Genomic DNA, 17,113 nt, shown 5'->3' on the forward strand with positions numbered 1-17,113 from the left:
AAAAAGCATGGTAGTCCGATCACACGGTCCCCCGAGTCCCCGTGCTTTAGGTGTTAGCTGGCGATCACACGGCGATGCTGCAGTGTGGCAAAGAAGCGGCACGATCACACAAGCGTTTCGCATTTGTGCGCATGCGCAGTTCCGCGAAGCAGCCCTGCTTTCGGTTTCGCGTTTGAGTGCATGCGCTTACAAAAAAAATCCGGTTTGCGGCGGGACGTGGACGGGCGCCGGATGCGACGGGATACTAGCGCTCCCGCGATCAGACGCCGGCCTGTGCCGCGCGTTTTCGGGATACTAGTGCACTTTCCTTGGTACTTTTTGACTCCGCATCTTCGGCCGGATGCCACAGGTTGGCCACGGGTGCACTATGCTTCCCAGATGTTGCAGTGTGATCGTGCCCCGAAAATTCGCCCGACATTCGTGCCTTTTGCGCAGCAAATCTTCCGTGTGACCGGGGGGCCTTTGTTAGTTGGAAGAGATGTGACCTGTATGGCCCAGGCTACCCTGATCTCATCAGATCTGGGAAGCTAAGCAGGGTCGGCCCTGGTTAGTACTTGGATGGGAGACCACCAAGGAAGTCCAGGGTTGCTACGCAGAGGCAGGCAACGGCCAAAGCACCTCTGAACGTCTCTTGCCTTCACCCTACCCGTCGGCTGTGACTTCACAGCACTTTACACAATAGGCAGAAACAGTGACAACGGTTACTGTTATTATAATGATTTTCCAACTCCGTCCTTAACTTAGGGAACTCACCTCCCAAAGAAAATGAGACAAAGGAATGGAAGAATGGCTAAACGCGCCTCCATGTTCAGAGACAGTGTACCTCTGAATACCAGGTGCAAAACCAAAGGAGAGCTAGTTTGGTGTAATAATAATAATAATCATCATCATCATCATCATCATCATCATCATCATCATCATCTTTCGATTTATTAATCGCTCAATCCTGCAGAGCTGCTGGCTCTGAGCGATTTACAGTTACTCATTTCACAAGGGACTAACAATGATTCATGGGGGTAAAGGAGGACAACTTATATAAATCGTTAAATCGCACACGTTCGCAGCCGACGGGGATTTTGTTCAGCTGTAGACTAGACATGTTCCAGCCGGCATTTTTCACTCGGCTTGGCTTGATGACGTCAGCTTTCTCCAGGTCTGATTCGAGTCGCAACGCTGCACTGCCGCCGCCTGGCCGGAACGGCCCATTACAGGCTTCTCGATGCCAAAGAGATCTTTCTAGGCTTCCGATCTTACGAGCTGGACATTCCGTTCGCCGGCTAACACCTCCCCCACCGGGGGGTTTAGTGTGCCCACCCTCTCTAAGGAGTGGTACCCATTTTATCTACTCGCCGAAGCTTTCGAACCGCTGGGTGGACGGTGAGCTGGGGACAAGGCTGGTAGCTCACACCAGCACGAGGCTAGAACTGACAGCCGTTCAGTTCAGCTCAGATGTTACTATAACCAGAGGATAAATCCCCTGTGCCACCGCTTATGGTTAAGTGCGCGGACTCTAATCTGGGAGAACCGGGTTTGATTCCTCACTCCTCCACTTGCAGCTGCTGGTATGACCTTGGGTCAGTCACAAGTTCTCTCAGAGCTGTTCTCTCAAGGGCAGTCCTCGAGAGAGCTCTCTCAGCCCCGCCTACCTCACAGGGTGTCTGTTGTGGGGAGGGGAAGGGAAAGGAGTTTGTAAGCTGCTCTGAGACTCTCAGTGAAGGGCGGGGCATCGATCCAACAATCATCATCATCATCATTTCCTCCTCCTCCTCTTCTTCCCTTGCCTGTGGGACATCTGGGTAGCCACTGTGGGAAACAGAACTCTTGGAGTAGATGGACCATTTGCCTGATCTAGTGGAGTTCTTCTTCAGTGGTTTGGATCTTCTGGAAGGTTTCCACGGACAGAAGAGATTTCCGTTCAGAGAGTGTGAGTTCCGCCTTTCCTCTGTGTCTCCAAATGTCTCCCAAAATCTTCTCCTGGGGCACAGGGGACACCCAGGAACACCGGGAGGAGGAGTCAGACATCTGCCGGGGGTGGTGGTGGAAGAATCAGTGAAAATCCCACCCCCTCCCTGCAGAAATTCGGTGTATCCAAGCCAGTAAGTGTGGATACTCGCTGTGGAGTCTTGTGAGCAAATATTCTGTCTTGTGAGCTGCTGGCATTAAAGTTGTGAGCGAGCGATTTGGCTGCTACATAAATTTAGTTTGCTCTGGAGCCCTCCTTCCTGAGCGGAGACAAAAATGTGTGAGCCGGAGGCTAAAAAACGGTGAGCTAGCTCACGCTAACTCACGCTAATTTTTCCGAAAATTTCTGTTTCCCCCCCGGAAAAAAATTGGAAAAAACCCGGGTTTTTTTCCGAGCTTCAAAATTTCCAGAAATTTTTCATCTCTAGTCTGAGGCCCCCAAGGTAAGGGTCCAAAAGTTACCTTTTCGGCTCTGCCCTCCGTCTCTGGCAGCTGCGTCCTGCACCCGCTCATGCAGCCAAACTGCTCCGCACCTCCCGAGTAAGCCTCCACGCAGGCTGCAAATGGGAAGGGGTGGGGAGGGGAGAGACAATAAGGTCTTATGGTTTTGTTCCAGAAAAGCGGGACGAGGCCGCACAGAGTCTCCCGAGGGTGCATGGACGAAGAAACAGTGCTTCTCTGCATGCAACATTGTGGGAACGAACAAAAAAGAAATGGCCGTCTCTCGCCCTGGCTACAGCCACCTTGTCCTCTCTGATCCTGGGTCACGGCACCTCGTTCCCCTTCTGACTGCTGCCCAAATCAATCACTTCTCTCTCGGTTCTGACAGGCCGATGCCATTCCTAAAGTCAGTTTCCTGTCCCCAGCACACACTCCTCCTCTAGACCACCAAAGCCCTCCCACCTAGGCGTCATGCCCGCCAATGGCTGTTGCCTATGCTTCTTTAAATGAGAACCTCCACATTCAGTGGCAGTCTACCTCTGAATACTAGATGGGGACAATCAGGGAGGGAAGACCCCGGCCTTCAAGCCCTGGCTGGAAAGAGAATCCCAGGTTTATATGGACCTTCTGTATGACCCAGCCATATTTGGGATCTAGGAGCCCCAGGTTCAAAATCCCCGCTTTGTCACAGTGCTCCCTGTGTTTGGTGTGGTAGTTAAGTGTGCGGACTCTAATCTGGGAGAACCGGGTTTGATTCCCCGCTCCTCCACTTGCACCTGCTGGATGACCTTGGGCAAGCCATAGTTCTGATAAGAGCTGTTCTTGAAAAAAGAGCTGTTTCTGTCAGAGCTGGTTTTTTCTGCCTGTACACAACTGCACAGAACAACCTGTGTCCCCAAACAATCTGTGCCCCCTTTTCTCGCCCGGATCTTGCAGTAAAGGTTCGGGTAAAGGTTTCCCTCGCTCGAAAGCCAGTCGAATCTGACTCCAGGGGCCGGTGCTCATCTCCGTTTCCAAGCCGAAGAGCCAGCGCTGTACGAAGACATTTCTGTGGTCATGTGCCCGGCATGACTAAACACCAAGGCACACAGAAAACTGTTACCTTCCCACCAAAGCGGTACCTGTTTACATACTTGCAATTTCTTGCTTTTGAACTGCTAGGTTGGCAGGAGCTGGGGCTAGAGACGGGAGCTCACTCCATCACATGGCACTCGGGTCTCAAACAATGCTCCCTCTAAGCTGTGGAGTCTTGTGAGCAAAAAATTCTACTTTGTGAGCTACTGGCATTACAGTTGTGAGCGAGTGATTCGGCTACTGCATAAATTAGTTTGCTCTGGAGCCCTCCTTCCTCCTGAGCTCAGGCAAAAATGTGTGAGCCAGAGGCTAAAAAACGGTGAGCTAGCTCACACAAACTCAGCTTAGAGGGAACACTGGTCTCAAACTGCCGAACTACAGACCTTCTGGTCTGCAGCTCAGCCTCTTAACCTCTGAGCCTCACCGCGGCCCGATCTTGCATTCGATTCTCCCAAATGCAAAACCCATTTGGCAGATATTGGGAGGGGTTACAGGGCTCTTTTTGTAGCAGGAACTCCTTTGCATATTAGGCGACACCCCCCCTAATGTAGCCAATCCTCCAAGAGCTTACAGAGCTCTTTTTACAGGGGCCACTGTAAGCTCTTGGGGGATTGGCTACACTAGGGGTGTGTCGCCTAATGTGCAAAGGAGTTCCTGCTACAAAAAGAGCCCTGAAGGGAACCTAATATTGATGCTTCCCCCCTTTCTTTCGTCCTTGCTCTCTCCGCCGCCTTCCCTAGAACAAACTGTGATCTTTTAATCGCTTTTGTATAAGCCCTCAGTGTATTTAACTCCTCCACAAGCCACACGATAGCCGAATGGCTGTCTTCCAAGACTGAAATTACTTACTCGAGACTAGACCCTCCCAGGATCCAGCTGCAAGGCTTTTCTCTACTGTTGCACCCTCGGAGCCTCCCCCTTCTCCTTCCCCCTTCAGAAGCAAAACCTGCTTTAATCCTTGCAGAGCCGCAGACCCAGGAAAGAGGCCTCCTGCCCTCTCAAACCTCTTCAGACCTCTCAGAAAACAGAGTGGGTGAGCCGGCCACCTGGACGAATTCCTGCGGGGCTGTCCCTTTAAGAAAGGGGGCGGAGCCCCGAATAGCCCCACCCGTCGCTACGCGCCTGAGAAGGTCCAAAGCACAAGAGGGGCAGCGGCCCTACGTGGAGGAAGGGCCCTCGATAGGGTCACCAAACAGGAGCTGGGGAGAGGAGGCTACACAGACGTTGCCTTACTTGATTCGCACTCGGCTCTGGTTGCGTTCAGCTCGGCGGCGGGGTCCACAAAATGACAGATGGAAAACAGCCGGCAGCCACGGTAACAGGCATTGAGAACAGCATCCTAGGAGGAGGGAGGGAGAGGAAAAGGGGAGAGAAATTAGGACTGAAAGGCTATGGATGCATTCCCCACAATTCCGCTCGCTGGGAGTCCGCGCGGGAGACGACACCCGTCAGGGCCAGCCTCAGTCCGTATTGTTGCTGTTGGAGAATCGCATCTATGAAAGCCCACTAGGATGAGCAGGGCCCCGGAACTGGGCTGGGACTGGGCAGGTGAGGGGGCCGGCCCAAACAAACAGTCCCCTCAGTCACTTGGAGGCCTTCCTACCAGCAATTCCCACCCTCGTCTTATTAGGTAAAGGTAAAGGTTTCCCTTGCTCGAAAGCCAGTCAAATCCGACTCTAGGGTTGCGGTGCTCATCTCCGTTTCAAAGCCGAAGAGCCAGCGCTGTCCGAAGACGTTTCCGTGGTCATGTGGCCGGCATGACTAGACACCAAGGCGCACGGAACGCTGTTACCTTCCCACTGAAGTGGTCCCTATTTATCTACTTGCAATTTCTTGCTTTCGAACTGCTAGGTTGGCAGGAGCTGGAACTAGAGACGGGAGCTCACTCCGTCATGCGGCACACTCGGGTCTCGAACTGCTGAGCGACCGACCTTCCACAGCCTGCAGTTCCGCGTCTTAACCACTTGAGCCACCGCAGCTTATTAGCACAGCACGGAGACAAGAAGACAGATTCTCTACCTTAAGGACTGGGTCCTCAACGTGGTGCCCATGGGCACGAGGTGCCCAGTAGCACCTTTACCAGTGCCCACCATGTGTTTTTAGAAAGTGGATGTGGGCGGGGTGGGTCCTGACCAGCAGGGCTTCTGATTGGATGCTGGAGACCTGATTGGCCGAGCGGATTAAAATAATATTGTTTCCACGGCAGCTGCCACCACAGGGTTAGAATCATAGAATCATAGAGCTGGACGGGACCTCCAGGGTCATCTAGGCCGACCTCCTCCTCAATGGGGGAAATTTACAAATACCTCCCCCCCACCCCCAGTGACCGCCGTTCCACGCCCAGAAGATGACAAGAAACCCTCAGGATCTCCAGCCAAACTGGCCTTGGTTGCACTCTCTCTCACTCACTCCTCTTCCCCAGTTTATTTTTTTTTAATTACTCAGGGCTATTTTGGGGCAGGAACGCACAGGAACGGAGTTCCGGCTGGCTCCCGAGTTGGCCACGCCCAGCAGGAACTCATTAGCATAATAGGCCACACCCAACAGCAGAAACTCATTAGGATTGGCTACGTTAGGGGTGTGTGGCCTAACATGCAAAGGAGTTCCTGCTCCAAAAAAAGCCCTGGGTTTTGACAACAAACAAGGTAAACAGAATAAGAAGCAAAAGGTGGGTGTGGCTGGATAACCACACTTCTGGCAACATGGGGGTGCGGCCTAATGTGCTAATGAGCTGTGCTGTCAGGGGTGTGGCCTAATATGCTAATGAGTTTCTGCTGTTGGGTGTGGCCTATTATGCTAATGAGTTCCTGCTGGGCTTTTTCTACAAAAAGAGCCCTGAAATTACTCCTATTGTTTCCTGCATTTGGGGCTCCTCTGTGTGTGAGCGTGTGGCACTGACTCCCATGGTGGCCATTTTCTGGCTCCACCCACCACTCTCAGTCAGAATTACAAAGCCTGCGGACATCTGCTCTAGGAGCTTACGATGTAAACAAGGCACTGGCCTACTCTACAGGGCTGTTGTAAGACATCTCAGACACCTTCACTGCTATAAAAGATTCCAGAAAGTCGAAGTCTGACTGCTCGGTATACAAACCGGAGGGGGGAAAATAACCCAGCAGGGTGTGTGTCTGTGGGGAGGGAATACAGATCAAGTCTTTGTTTTAAGTTATCAGTGTTATTCTTGCTGAACCCCAAACAATTCACGTTTGAGTTGCCTTTTGGACCTCTATATTTCAAACATTAATGTAGAATCTGTGCCAATAGTTCTCTTACAAAGTCCGTTACCAAGTATGGGCAGGAAAAGAGACCTTCTCCCCCCCCCCCAATTTCACGATCCCACATTTCCAAAGCAGTACTTAATAAAACAAAAATGAGCTTATTCTTTAGGGGCAAGCCAATGGCACGGTAGGGGGCTTTAGAATCAGATGGGATACTAACACTGCCTTGTGAAGAAACCTACAAAAGAGTCTTGCGCACAACGGCCCTAGCAGAAAGGCAATCTTTTCTATTTGCCAAACACCCCTGGCTCACCTAGAGACAATCCTCCACTCACCATAGGTAACCAGCCAAGTGATAGCTCATTTACTTATGCCTAACAGCGTTCCGTGCGCCTTGGTGTCTAGTCATGCCGGCCACATGACCACAGAAACGTCTTGGGACAGCGCTGGCTCTTCGACTTGGAAACGGAGATGAGCACCGCATCCCTAGAATCAGATTCAACTGGCTTTCGAGCAGGGGAAACCTTTACCTTTACTATGTCAACACAGCCGCAAGATATTTTTGTCTATTGCTGAGCTAAAACCACAAAGCCCCCCATTTCTAGCAAGGCACAATGCATGGACTGGACTTGAGGATTTTGGCTTGTTTGGTGAGAAGTTTAACATTACAAAGCAGTCAACTGCTCCCTCTGAGCTGTAGAGTCCTACTGTGGGCAAAACTTCTGCTACTGAGACAAGAATGTGTGAGCTGGAGTTAGCTCACACTAACTCAGCTTAGAGGGAACCTCTCAGAAATGACAATTACCACGCTAGAGAAGAAATGAAGTCTGTCTGTCTGGGCATTCCTGTTTCCAACAGGGAACAGCCAGACACCACTAAGAAGCCAGCATACAAGAGACGATGCTACTGTTCAGCTGTCACCGCTGATGATCAATCGCTCATCCTCTCCTCCCAGAATCCTTTGTTTTTTTTAAAAAAAATCCCCAGGGCTATTGACTGTCCCCTTGTCTTGCTGCAAGATGTTCTTTTAAGTTCACTGGGCATCAACTTTCTTCCACCTGCTCTGAACCCAATAAAAAACCAGCGAGCCCTGACTTCAGGGTTACCAACAGACCTGGGGAGGAAATAATGTCCTGGCCCTTTAACAGAGGCTTAGAAATGGGCTGATAATCTTTTCCCGGCAGGGAGGTAAAACAGCCACCCAGAAGCCGAGAGGAAAAGAGAGATATAAATATTTTAATAATCAAGGGTAAAGTTAAAGGTTTTCCTTGCTCGAAAGCCAGTTGAATCCGACTCTAGGGTTGCGGTGCTCATCTCCGTTTCAAAGCCGAAGAGCCAGCGCTGTCCGAAGACGTTTCCGTGGTCATGTGGCCGGCGTGACTACACGCCGAGGCGCACGGAACGCTGTTACCTTCCCACCGAAGCGGTACCTATTTATCGACTTGCAATTTCTTGCTTTCGAACTGCTAGGTCAGCAGGAGCTGGGACCAGAGACGGGAGCTCACTCCGTCACACAACACTTGGGTCTCGAACTGCTGAACTACAGACCTTCCGGTTTGCAGTTCAGCGTCTTAACCACTTGAGCCACCGCGGCCCCCCTTAATAATCAAACATACGAGCAAATATTTCCTGATAAATCACATTCCACGAAGCCTCTAAATAAAGGGACGGGACAGTTTTCTCCAAGCCTACTTGACTGTGGTATTATTATTATTATTATTATTATTATTAGGGTTTATGAATTGCCCAATCCCTGCTATTGCAATCTAGGCGATGTACAACATATAAAAATATATCAAAAGTCATGAAAACAGAATGTAAAAATAAAATCAATACAATAAATCTAAAAGTCAGATGGCCAGTTAATAACTATTTCCCATTCTGGACTGCCGGCCCCCTTGCAGGCAGGGAGGAAGAGGAACAGATAAGTTTGGAGAGTAAGGGGGGGGGGTGTTGCCAGCCAGTTTGAAAACCGTCGCTGCCCTCAACCAAGGGCCTGGCGGAACATCTCTGCCTTACCAGCCCTGTGGAACAGCATCCGGTCCCGCAGGGTATTGGGCAGAAAGTTCCACCAGGTTGGAGCTAGGGCCGAAAAGGACCTGGCCCTGGTCGAGGACCAGCCGGATGATTTTGTGGGTTCTTGACCACACAGCACCATCCCTGGTGTAAATGGCATTTGAGGTCCCTGTTCTCCTCTGCTGCAGGGGACAACTGACACCTTAACAAAAGGGGAGGGGGACTCTGTCACAGATCCAGCAGAAAAGCTGGTGGAAGGGGAGGGCTGGGCAGCTCCAAAGCAGAGGTGTCGAACTCATAAGAACATAAGAGAAGCCAAATGTTGGATCAGGCCAGTGGCCCATCTGGTCCAACACTCTGTCACACAGTGGCCAAAAATACCCGGGGGCCATCAGGAGGTCCAGCAGTGGGGCCAGGGCACTAGAATTCCTCCCACTGTTGCCCCCCCCCCAAGCACCAAGAATACAGAGCATCCCTTGCCCCAGCCGGAGAGTTCCTATCTATACCTTGTGGCTAATAGCCACTGATGGACCTCTGCTCCATATGCTTATCTAATTCCCTCTTGAAGCTGTCCATGCTTGTAGCCGCCACCACCTCCTCTGGAAGTGAATTCCATGTGTTCATCACTCCTTGGGGGAAGAAGGACTTCCTTTTATCCATTCTAACCCGACTGCTCAGCAATTTCATGGAGTGCCCACGAGTTCTTGTATTGTGAGAAAGGGAGAAAATTACCTCTTTCTCTACCTGCTCTATACCATGTATAACCTTATAAACCTCGATCATGTCACCCCTCAGCCGTTGTTTCTCCAAGCTAAAGAGCCCCAAGCGCTTTAACCTTTCTTCATAGGGACAGTGTTCCAACCCTTTTATCATTGGAGTTGCCCTTCTCTGCACTTTTTCCAAAGCTATAATATCCCTTTTGAGGGGTGGTGACCAGAACTGCACAAGTACTCCAAATGAGGTCGCACCCTCGATTTATACAGGGGCATGGTGATACTGGCTGATCTGTTTTCAATTCCCTTCCTAATAATCCCCAGCATAGCGTTGGCCTTCTTTTATTGCAGTTGCACATTTGTTACGAGGGCCGGATCTGACATAAGTGTCACTTTGTCAGGCCGGGCCACGTGTGCCATAAAACGTAATGCCAGATACCGGAGATATAAACTGTATAAAGGACAGCTGCTGGTAACCTCCGAGTGGTGTATCCTCGCTGCACGGCCTTAAGCTATAGGAGGGGTGTGTGTGCAAAGAAGAACCCACATGGGCGGACTGGACAGCCAGCGGTGCAGCACTGGGCAGACACTCCCACGCAGCTTGACTGCTGCAGAGGAGGTGGTTCCGCCATGCCGAAGCCACAATCGGGGTGGCTCCGCCCACTCTCCCCTGAGCAATCTCCTGTTCCCTCCCTTAAACTAGTTGCTCGCGGGCCACATAAGAGCCCTGGGTGTGCCGGATCCGGCCCCCGGGCCTTAGGTTTGACACCACTGCTCTAAATTACAGGGAAGTTTATTTATGTAATTATTTATTTTTGGGTTTATATCCCGCCCTCCCTGAAGGCTCAGGGCGGCTAACAGCAAGGTTGCAAAGACGAGGGGGATGGGGGGGGGGCATTGCCATCTCTTCTTGCTTCCACAGGCAGCTTGTGCTGGCAGAGACGGAAGGAGGAAGAGATATGACTGGATACGACCCTCAGCGCAGCCTCCCAGTGAGCGTTGCATTCGGTGTTCCCTCTAAGCTGAGTCATTGTGAGCTAGCTCACGGGTTTTTTTAGCCTCCAGCTAACACGTTTTTGTCTCCGCTCGGGAAGGGATGGCTCCGGAGCAAACTAATTGACGCAGCAGCCCAATCGCTCGCTCACGACTTTAATGCCAGCAGCTCACAAAGTAGAATTTTGGCTCACAGGACTCCACAGCTTAGAGGGAGCGTTGGCTGCATTTCTTTACCACCCCCCGCTCCCCAGGACAAACAACAGACTGCTGGTGGGTGGAAGAATCGGATCTGCCGTCTCCTTCTGTGACTTTTTTTCTGGTGGATCTAGCCCTCTGAGAGAGAAAGAGAGAGAGAGAGAGAGAGAGAGAGAACAAAAAGTGATTTCAGTTGCACACGGATAGACGCCTGCAAACCTTCCATCAGGCTGGCCAACAGAAGGCCAGACTCTGATTCAGCAAGGCTACCGTCAACAGTGCTGACGACAGAACCTCCATGTACAGGGGCATTATTCCAGAGGCTGAGGACAAACAGCATGCGATGACAACGGCCCTCCCACTGCTGGGAGGCCTCCCGGAGGCATCTAACGGAGGATGCGGGACCAGAGAAACCTCTGGCCTGATCCAGCAGGGCTCTTCCAATGAAGGTCTTTCAGTAGTTGTCGGATTTTTAAATTGTGATTTTACAATGGGTGTTTTTAATCTGTTTCCTACCTTGGTGGCCTGTATAAGGGTAGAGAGGTGGCGTTAAACATTTGGTAAAATAAAGAAATGAATATGTGATTGTTTATTTGTTTGTTAAAACATCTGTATCCTACCTTTCCTCATGGTTCAAGGCAGTTTACAATAACAGTTAAAAACACCTTCAGTTTCAAACTCATTTAGAATACTGTGTACAGTTCTGGTCTCATACTGAACAAGGCAGCCAGTTTGGTGTAGTGGTTAGGGACCTCTAAAATGGTCTATAATTTAGTTTAGTTTTTTTTGAAATCCAGTTTGGTATTGAGAGCCAGTTTGGTATAGTGGTTAGGAGCGTGGGCTCTAATCTGGGAGAACCAGGTTCGATTCCCCACTCTTCCACATGCAGCTGCTGGTGTGACCTTGGGTCAGTTACAAGTTCCCTCAGAGCTGTTCTCTCAGAAGCAGTCCTTGAAAGAGCTCTCTCAGCTCCCCCTACCTCACAGGGTGTCTGTTGTGGGGAGGGGAGGAAAAGGAAAGGGAGATTGTAAGCCGCTCTGAGACTCCTTTGGGTAGTGAAGGGCGGGGTATAAATCCAATTGCTGCTTCTTCTCTTCTTCTTTGGCCCATTGAGGCCAGTATTGTCCATTCAGACTGGCAGCAGCTCTCCAGGTCTTAAGCAGGAGTCTTTCACATACTGCCAAATCCTGTAACTGGAGATAGCGGGGATTGAACCTGGGAGCCTCTGTATGCTAAGGAGATGCTCTGCCTCTGAGCCATGGACCTTTTCGTAAATGGCAGAAGAGGTGCTTCTATTAGGATGGGGACTGAAAACAGATCAGCCAGTATCATAATGCCCCTTGTATATATCGATGGTGCAGCCTCATTTGGAATACTGCGTACAGTTCTGGTCACTACATCTCTAAAAGGGTATTATAGCATTGGAAAAGATGCAGAAAGGGGCAACTAAGATGATTAACCGGATCGGACAGATGGAACACCTTCCCTATGAGGAAAGGTTAAAGAGGTTAGGGCTCTGTAGCTTGGAGAAACGAGGATTGAGGGGTGATGTGACAGAGACTTACAAAAACATGCGTGGGGTAGAGAAGGTAGAGAAAGAAGTGCTTTTCTCCCTTTCTCACAATACAAGAACCTGTGGGCACTCGATGAAATTAATAAGCAGTAGGCTTAGGCAGGGGTCATTTCGTAGAAACAGAGCTAGGGGAACTCATTAGCATAACTCATTAGCATATGCCACACCCCCTGACATCAGGGGCCCGGCGGTGGACCTGCAAGGCCGGCAGGAGTGCAAGGAAGCCCCACCAAGGCCTTCCCTGGCCCGAGGCAGGCAGGGGTGGGGAGAGGCGGGGAGGAAGCAACTTACCCTCCCTCTTCTCCTGCCTCCTCCTGGCTGAATGAGGGCTGGAAGCGGGGCGGCTGGAAGCAGGGGGCGGAGCTTCGTCATATGCCCCGCCCCCCTGCACCTCACCCGGGGGAACTGTGTTCTCCCGCGTTCCCCCCCCAAAATGACCTCTGGGCTTAGGACAGATAAAAGGAAGTAGTTCTTCACCTGGATATCTTCTTCAAAGCAAGATGGATGTGATCTACAGATCATACTCAGAATACATAAAGAAAAATAATCTGCCCGGTGAGGTGGTGGTTAGATTCTCCTGAAGACAAGTGAGGGATCAGATCCTGAAAGCAACAAATGGAACTACTCTGAAAGTCGACGGCAACGAGATAAGAGTTTTGAAAGGCATTCCCTTTGAAATAAGGGGGGGGAAAGTTAAATATACAGAGACCTGGCTTCGTTTCTACAAAAGAATAACATCCTTTACAAATGGATTTTACCAGAAGGCGTACTCTTCAAATTTAAAGATAAGAGGGGGGAAATTGACTCTGTAATGAAAGCACGGGAGTTCCTGCAGCAACAACTTGGACCAACAGGGGAAGACGATGAGGACAAGTGAAGCGACGATGAGATACCTACTGAAGAGGACTCGGATTCGGAACGTGGGGCGGCTGCCCCCCAAAAGGATATCGTTTGAGGGAAAGAAGAGGCAAAAAATGAGATGCTGAAGTTTTCTGAAGTTTGCTGTCTTTTCTCAATATCTAACTGTTCTTGTGTATTGCTCTTTACTAAGTCTGAACATCTGGACTCGAAGTCTATAAGCGATTTTAATAATCACTCTAAATGTAACAAAAACATTGACTCAAAGCTATATTGTAACCATTATATGACCACCACCTCTTGGGTTTTTAGGGGTTATCTTTACTTTCTCCACTAGTTTGTAGCTTCCCCCTCATTTCTTTGTAGTTTTAGAAAATAAAAAATGTTTAAAAAAGAAGAAGAAGAAGGGATTGGATAAACATATGGAGCAGAGATCCATCGGTGGCTTTTAGCCACAAGGTATATATGGAACACTCTTTCTGGGGCAGTGATGCTCTGCATTCTTGGTGCTTGCGGGGCCACAGTGGGAGGGCTTCTGGAGTTCTGGTCCCATCAGTGGACCTCCGGATGGCACCTGGGGTTTGGCCACTGTGTGATAACTCAGAGTGTTGGACTGGATGGGCCACTGGCCTGACCGAACCTGGCTTTTCTTATGGTCTTAAGAACAAAAACAAAAACCACAAACCCCAAATCTCTCCTCCCCTCTCCCCCTTAAAAAAACACCTGCCAATTCACACCCCCTGCCCAAAAGCCTGCCCAACAGGCAGTCCCTCCTGAAGATCTTTGAGAGGGGTGTTGCCCGCTTCAGGGAGCGCATTCCACAGACCGGAGCCAAACAGACTGAGCTCTGGTCAGTGCCAGCTGGACCACTCTAAGGGGTAGGAGAGCCAACAGACTGCTGTCTGATGACCGCAGTGATCAATTAGCCACGATAACGAAATGGAACGACCAAGGCCCGGAACAGTCAAACTCTGAATCACCAGAGGCCGGTAAAACCAATCCAGTGAGGTAGCTGCGTTTGTGTATAGTGCCAAAACAACACAGAAGTCCGGCGGAATCTATTCTAGAATGAGCCTGGGAGCTGCTGGTGCCGGAAACAGGCCTCTGGACTAGATTTGCTCTGACCCAACAAGACACACACTAGGCCCATCGAGGTCTACCAGCAACAAACTCTTCAACGGCAGCCACTTTGTAGAAAGGCAGTCTGTTTCTCAATTAACAGCTCCTGTTACATCCCCACCGAAGTGGTCCCTATTTATCTACTTGCAATTTCTTGCTTTTGAACTGCTAGGTTGGCAGGAGCTGGAACCAGAGACGGGAGCTCACTCCGTCATGCGGCACACTCGGGTCCCGAACTGCTGAACTACCGACCTTCCACAGCCTGCAGTTCAGCGTCTTAACCACCTGAGCCACTGCAGCTCCTCTTTACCTTTACCTTTTACTGGGCCCATAGTGGACAACCATGGCCTTCCATGCCTGGCTTGTGGGCTTCCAAAAGGTCTGGCTGTCCCCCATCAGAAGCAGGCTACTGGGGCAAATGAGCATACGGTCTAATTTCAGCCGCAGCTAGATTTAGGGATATGGTAGGCAGCTAGATTTAGGGATATGGTAGGTGGGGCTTCATAATATAAGAAGCTCCTTTCAGAGGGTTACCAGGTCTCCCCTGGACACCGGTGGGGAATGGGGGGCGTAGGGTTGCCAGACCCAGTTGGGGAAACTCCAGGAGATTTGGGGGTGGAGCTTGGGGAGAACAGGGACCTCAGTGGGGTACAGTGCCACAGAGTCCACCCTCCTTTCTCCCGGGGAACTGATCTCTGCCGTCTGGAGATTTATTTATTTATTAAGTTGGATTTACTAGGCCACCCTTCCCTACAAGACGGCCCAGGGTGGCTTACAACCGTATGCAAAATCTCAATCAAAACTCAGCGAAAACAAGCCAATAAATATCAATAGATAAAACAGTACAGGGATCATTTCGTAGAAAAAGAGCTAGGGGAACTCATTAGCATAACTCATTAGCATATGCCACACCCCCTGACATCAGGGGGCCCGGCGGTGGACCCGCAAGGCCAGCGGGAGTGCGAGGAAGCCCCGCCAAGGCCCTCCCTGGCCCCAGGCAGGCAGGGGTGGGGAGAGGCGGGGAGGAAGCAACTTACCCTCCCTCTTCTCCTGCCTCCTCCTGGCTGAATGAGGGCTGGAAGCGGGGCTGCCGGAAGCAGGGGGCGGGGCTTCGTCATGTGCCCCACCCCCCTGCACCTCACCCGGGGGAACTGCGTTCCCCCCCGAAATGACCTCTGAAACAGTACATATACAATATATAAAATGGGTTGTAATTCTGGGGTATCCCCACCTGGAGGCTGGCCTCCCTGTGGCCTTCCATCTCTGTATGAATGTAAAAAATAAAGAAATCGTATTTATATATTCAGTGCCATCTCTGTAACAATAAAGCACGTTCTGGTGTTTAAAACCTCTTCTGTCAAACAGCCAGTGTGGTGTACTGGTTAAGATTGCCAAGACGAGGATCTGGAAGACCCAGGTTTGAATCTCCCGCTTGTGTCAGGGAAGCTGGCCGGGTGACCTTGGGCCAGTCACATCCACCCAGCCAAACCTACCTCACAGGGCTGTTGTGAGGGTGAAACAGAGGAGAGGAGAATGAAGTAAGCTGAGGGAATGGTGGGGTAGGAATGAATGAATGAATGAATGAATGAATGAATGGAATATCTGGGTCTCGGATCCAGGGAAGCCATTCGGAACGGCCCTGATACCTTTTTAATAGCACCACAGAATACAGAGCTGGCGTATTTTTTATTCTAAAAGAAACACACCTGCACACCCCCTCTGGATGCACAAAATTCCTGGAGCAGGTGACACACCCTTCCCCAAGGCTGGGCTTTGGAGATGAATTTCTCACCGCAGGGGATAATTTGTGGATATATATATGAGGCCACACACACCACTGCAGCTTTCTTGCACGCTCATGCGCGTGCACACAAACACACACACACCTGCACCAACCGTGGTTTCAAGCGCGTTTGTGCAAGTAGACGGACACAGGCTGCTTTACACAACCTCCCCCCCCCTCCCCAAGAGACGCAGCAGAGCTTCATTTCTTTCTGCAACGGGACTCCCGTCTAGGGAGGCGGGGGGGGGGCACCTGCCCAAAGCGAGAGCCGGAGAAGACCCACATCGGCCTTTGCAGAAGTGGGAACCAGACATCCAGCCGCGCCGTCCTCCCATTGCAACGATTCCCAAGGCAAGACTGCAGCCGGCACAAAATGGGAGTCCCCCCCCCCTTATGCTCTCCGAGGCAGAGAAGATGGACGCCCTTGTAATCTTCGCAGCCTCTGCTGCCGGAGGGGGGGGCGAGAAGAAGGAAAACAAGATACCCCCCCCGACGCAAAAGACCCCCCCGCGCAACCTCCGACGCTCGCAAGCGACAGGCAGCCGGCGCTGCCGCAATGCATGCGATGCAAAAGCGGGCGGTTAGAGGTCCACACACACCACACACCCCGCCGCGGCCCGGGCATGGCGTCCTCCTCCTCCTCCTCCTCCTCCCGCCCCCCTACCTTGGCGGCCGCGCCGGGCGGCTGGAGGCTCTGCGCGCAGCGCGCCTGGCAGGCGGAGATGTCGCCCAGCTGCGCCGCGAAGGGGTCGCCGTCGGGCGGCGGAGAGGCGCAAGTCAGGGCCAGGCCGAGGGCCAGCCAGGGCAGAGCGGGGCGGCCGCCGCCGGCCATCCTGCCAGGCAGGGAGGGAGGGAAGGGAAGGGGCTCCGGCTGGGCCTCGGCGCCGCCCGGGGGCTGCGGCAAGAGGGAGAGGACGGGAGCCGCCGATGGCGGTGGAGGGAGGAAGGAAGGAAGGAAGGAAGGAGGCGGAGAGGCGTCGGGGGCGCGTCAGGCGAGCAGGCGGCCGGGGTGGGAGGGGAGGAGAGAGGTGCCGGGGCTCAAGCACTGCCCCCTATAGATGGAGGGCGGCGGCGGCCAAGCCGGGCCGGGCTACACCGAGAGGTGCCGGGGCTCAGGATGGACGGACAGCCGCAGCCGAGCCCGGAGCGGCTACGCAGAGAGATG

General features: G+C 51.8%; 1 protein-coding gene across 1 annotated transcript in view; it reads right to left on the minus strand.

The window, feature by feature from the left end:
- TMEM59L (transmembrane protein 59 like) overlaps positions 1-16,876 on the minus strand; it is a gene marked incomplete at its 3' end in the record, with an annotated part of 17,457 nt that extends 581 nt beyond the window's left edge. The window contains exons 1-3 of the mRNA XM_015425925.1: positions 16,613-16,876; positions 4,711-4,816; positions 2,425-2,519 (exon numbers count right to left, since the gene is read on the minus strand). Coding sequence (XP_015281411.1) covers positions 2,425-2,519; positions 4,711-4,816; positions 16,613-16,780 — 369 coding nt within the window. The remainder of the gene's footprint in view (positions 1-2,424; positions 2,520-4,710; positions 4,817-16,612) is intronic.
- Positions 16,877-17,113: the final 237 nt, after the last annotated feature.

This window comes from Gekko japonicus, unplaced genomic scaffold (genome assembly GCF_001447785.1).
Source record: "Gekko japonicus isolate JY-2015 unplaced genomic scaffold, Gekko_japonicus_V1.1 scaffold3325, whole genome shotgun sequence".
Taxonomy (NCBI): Eukaryota; Metazoa; Chordata; class Lepidosauria; order Squamata; family Gekkonidae; genus Gekko; species Gekko japonicus.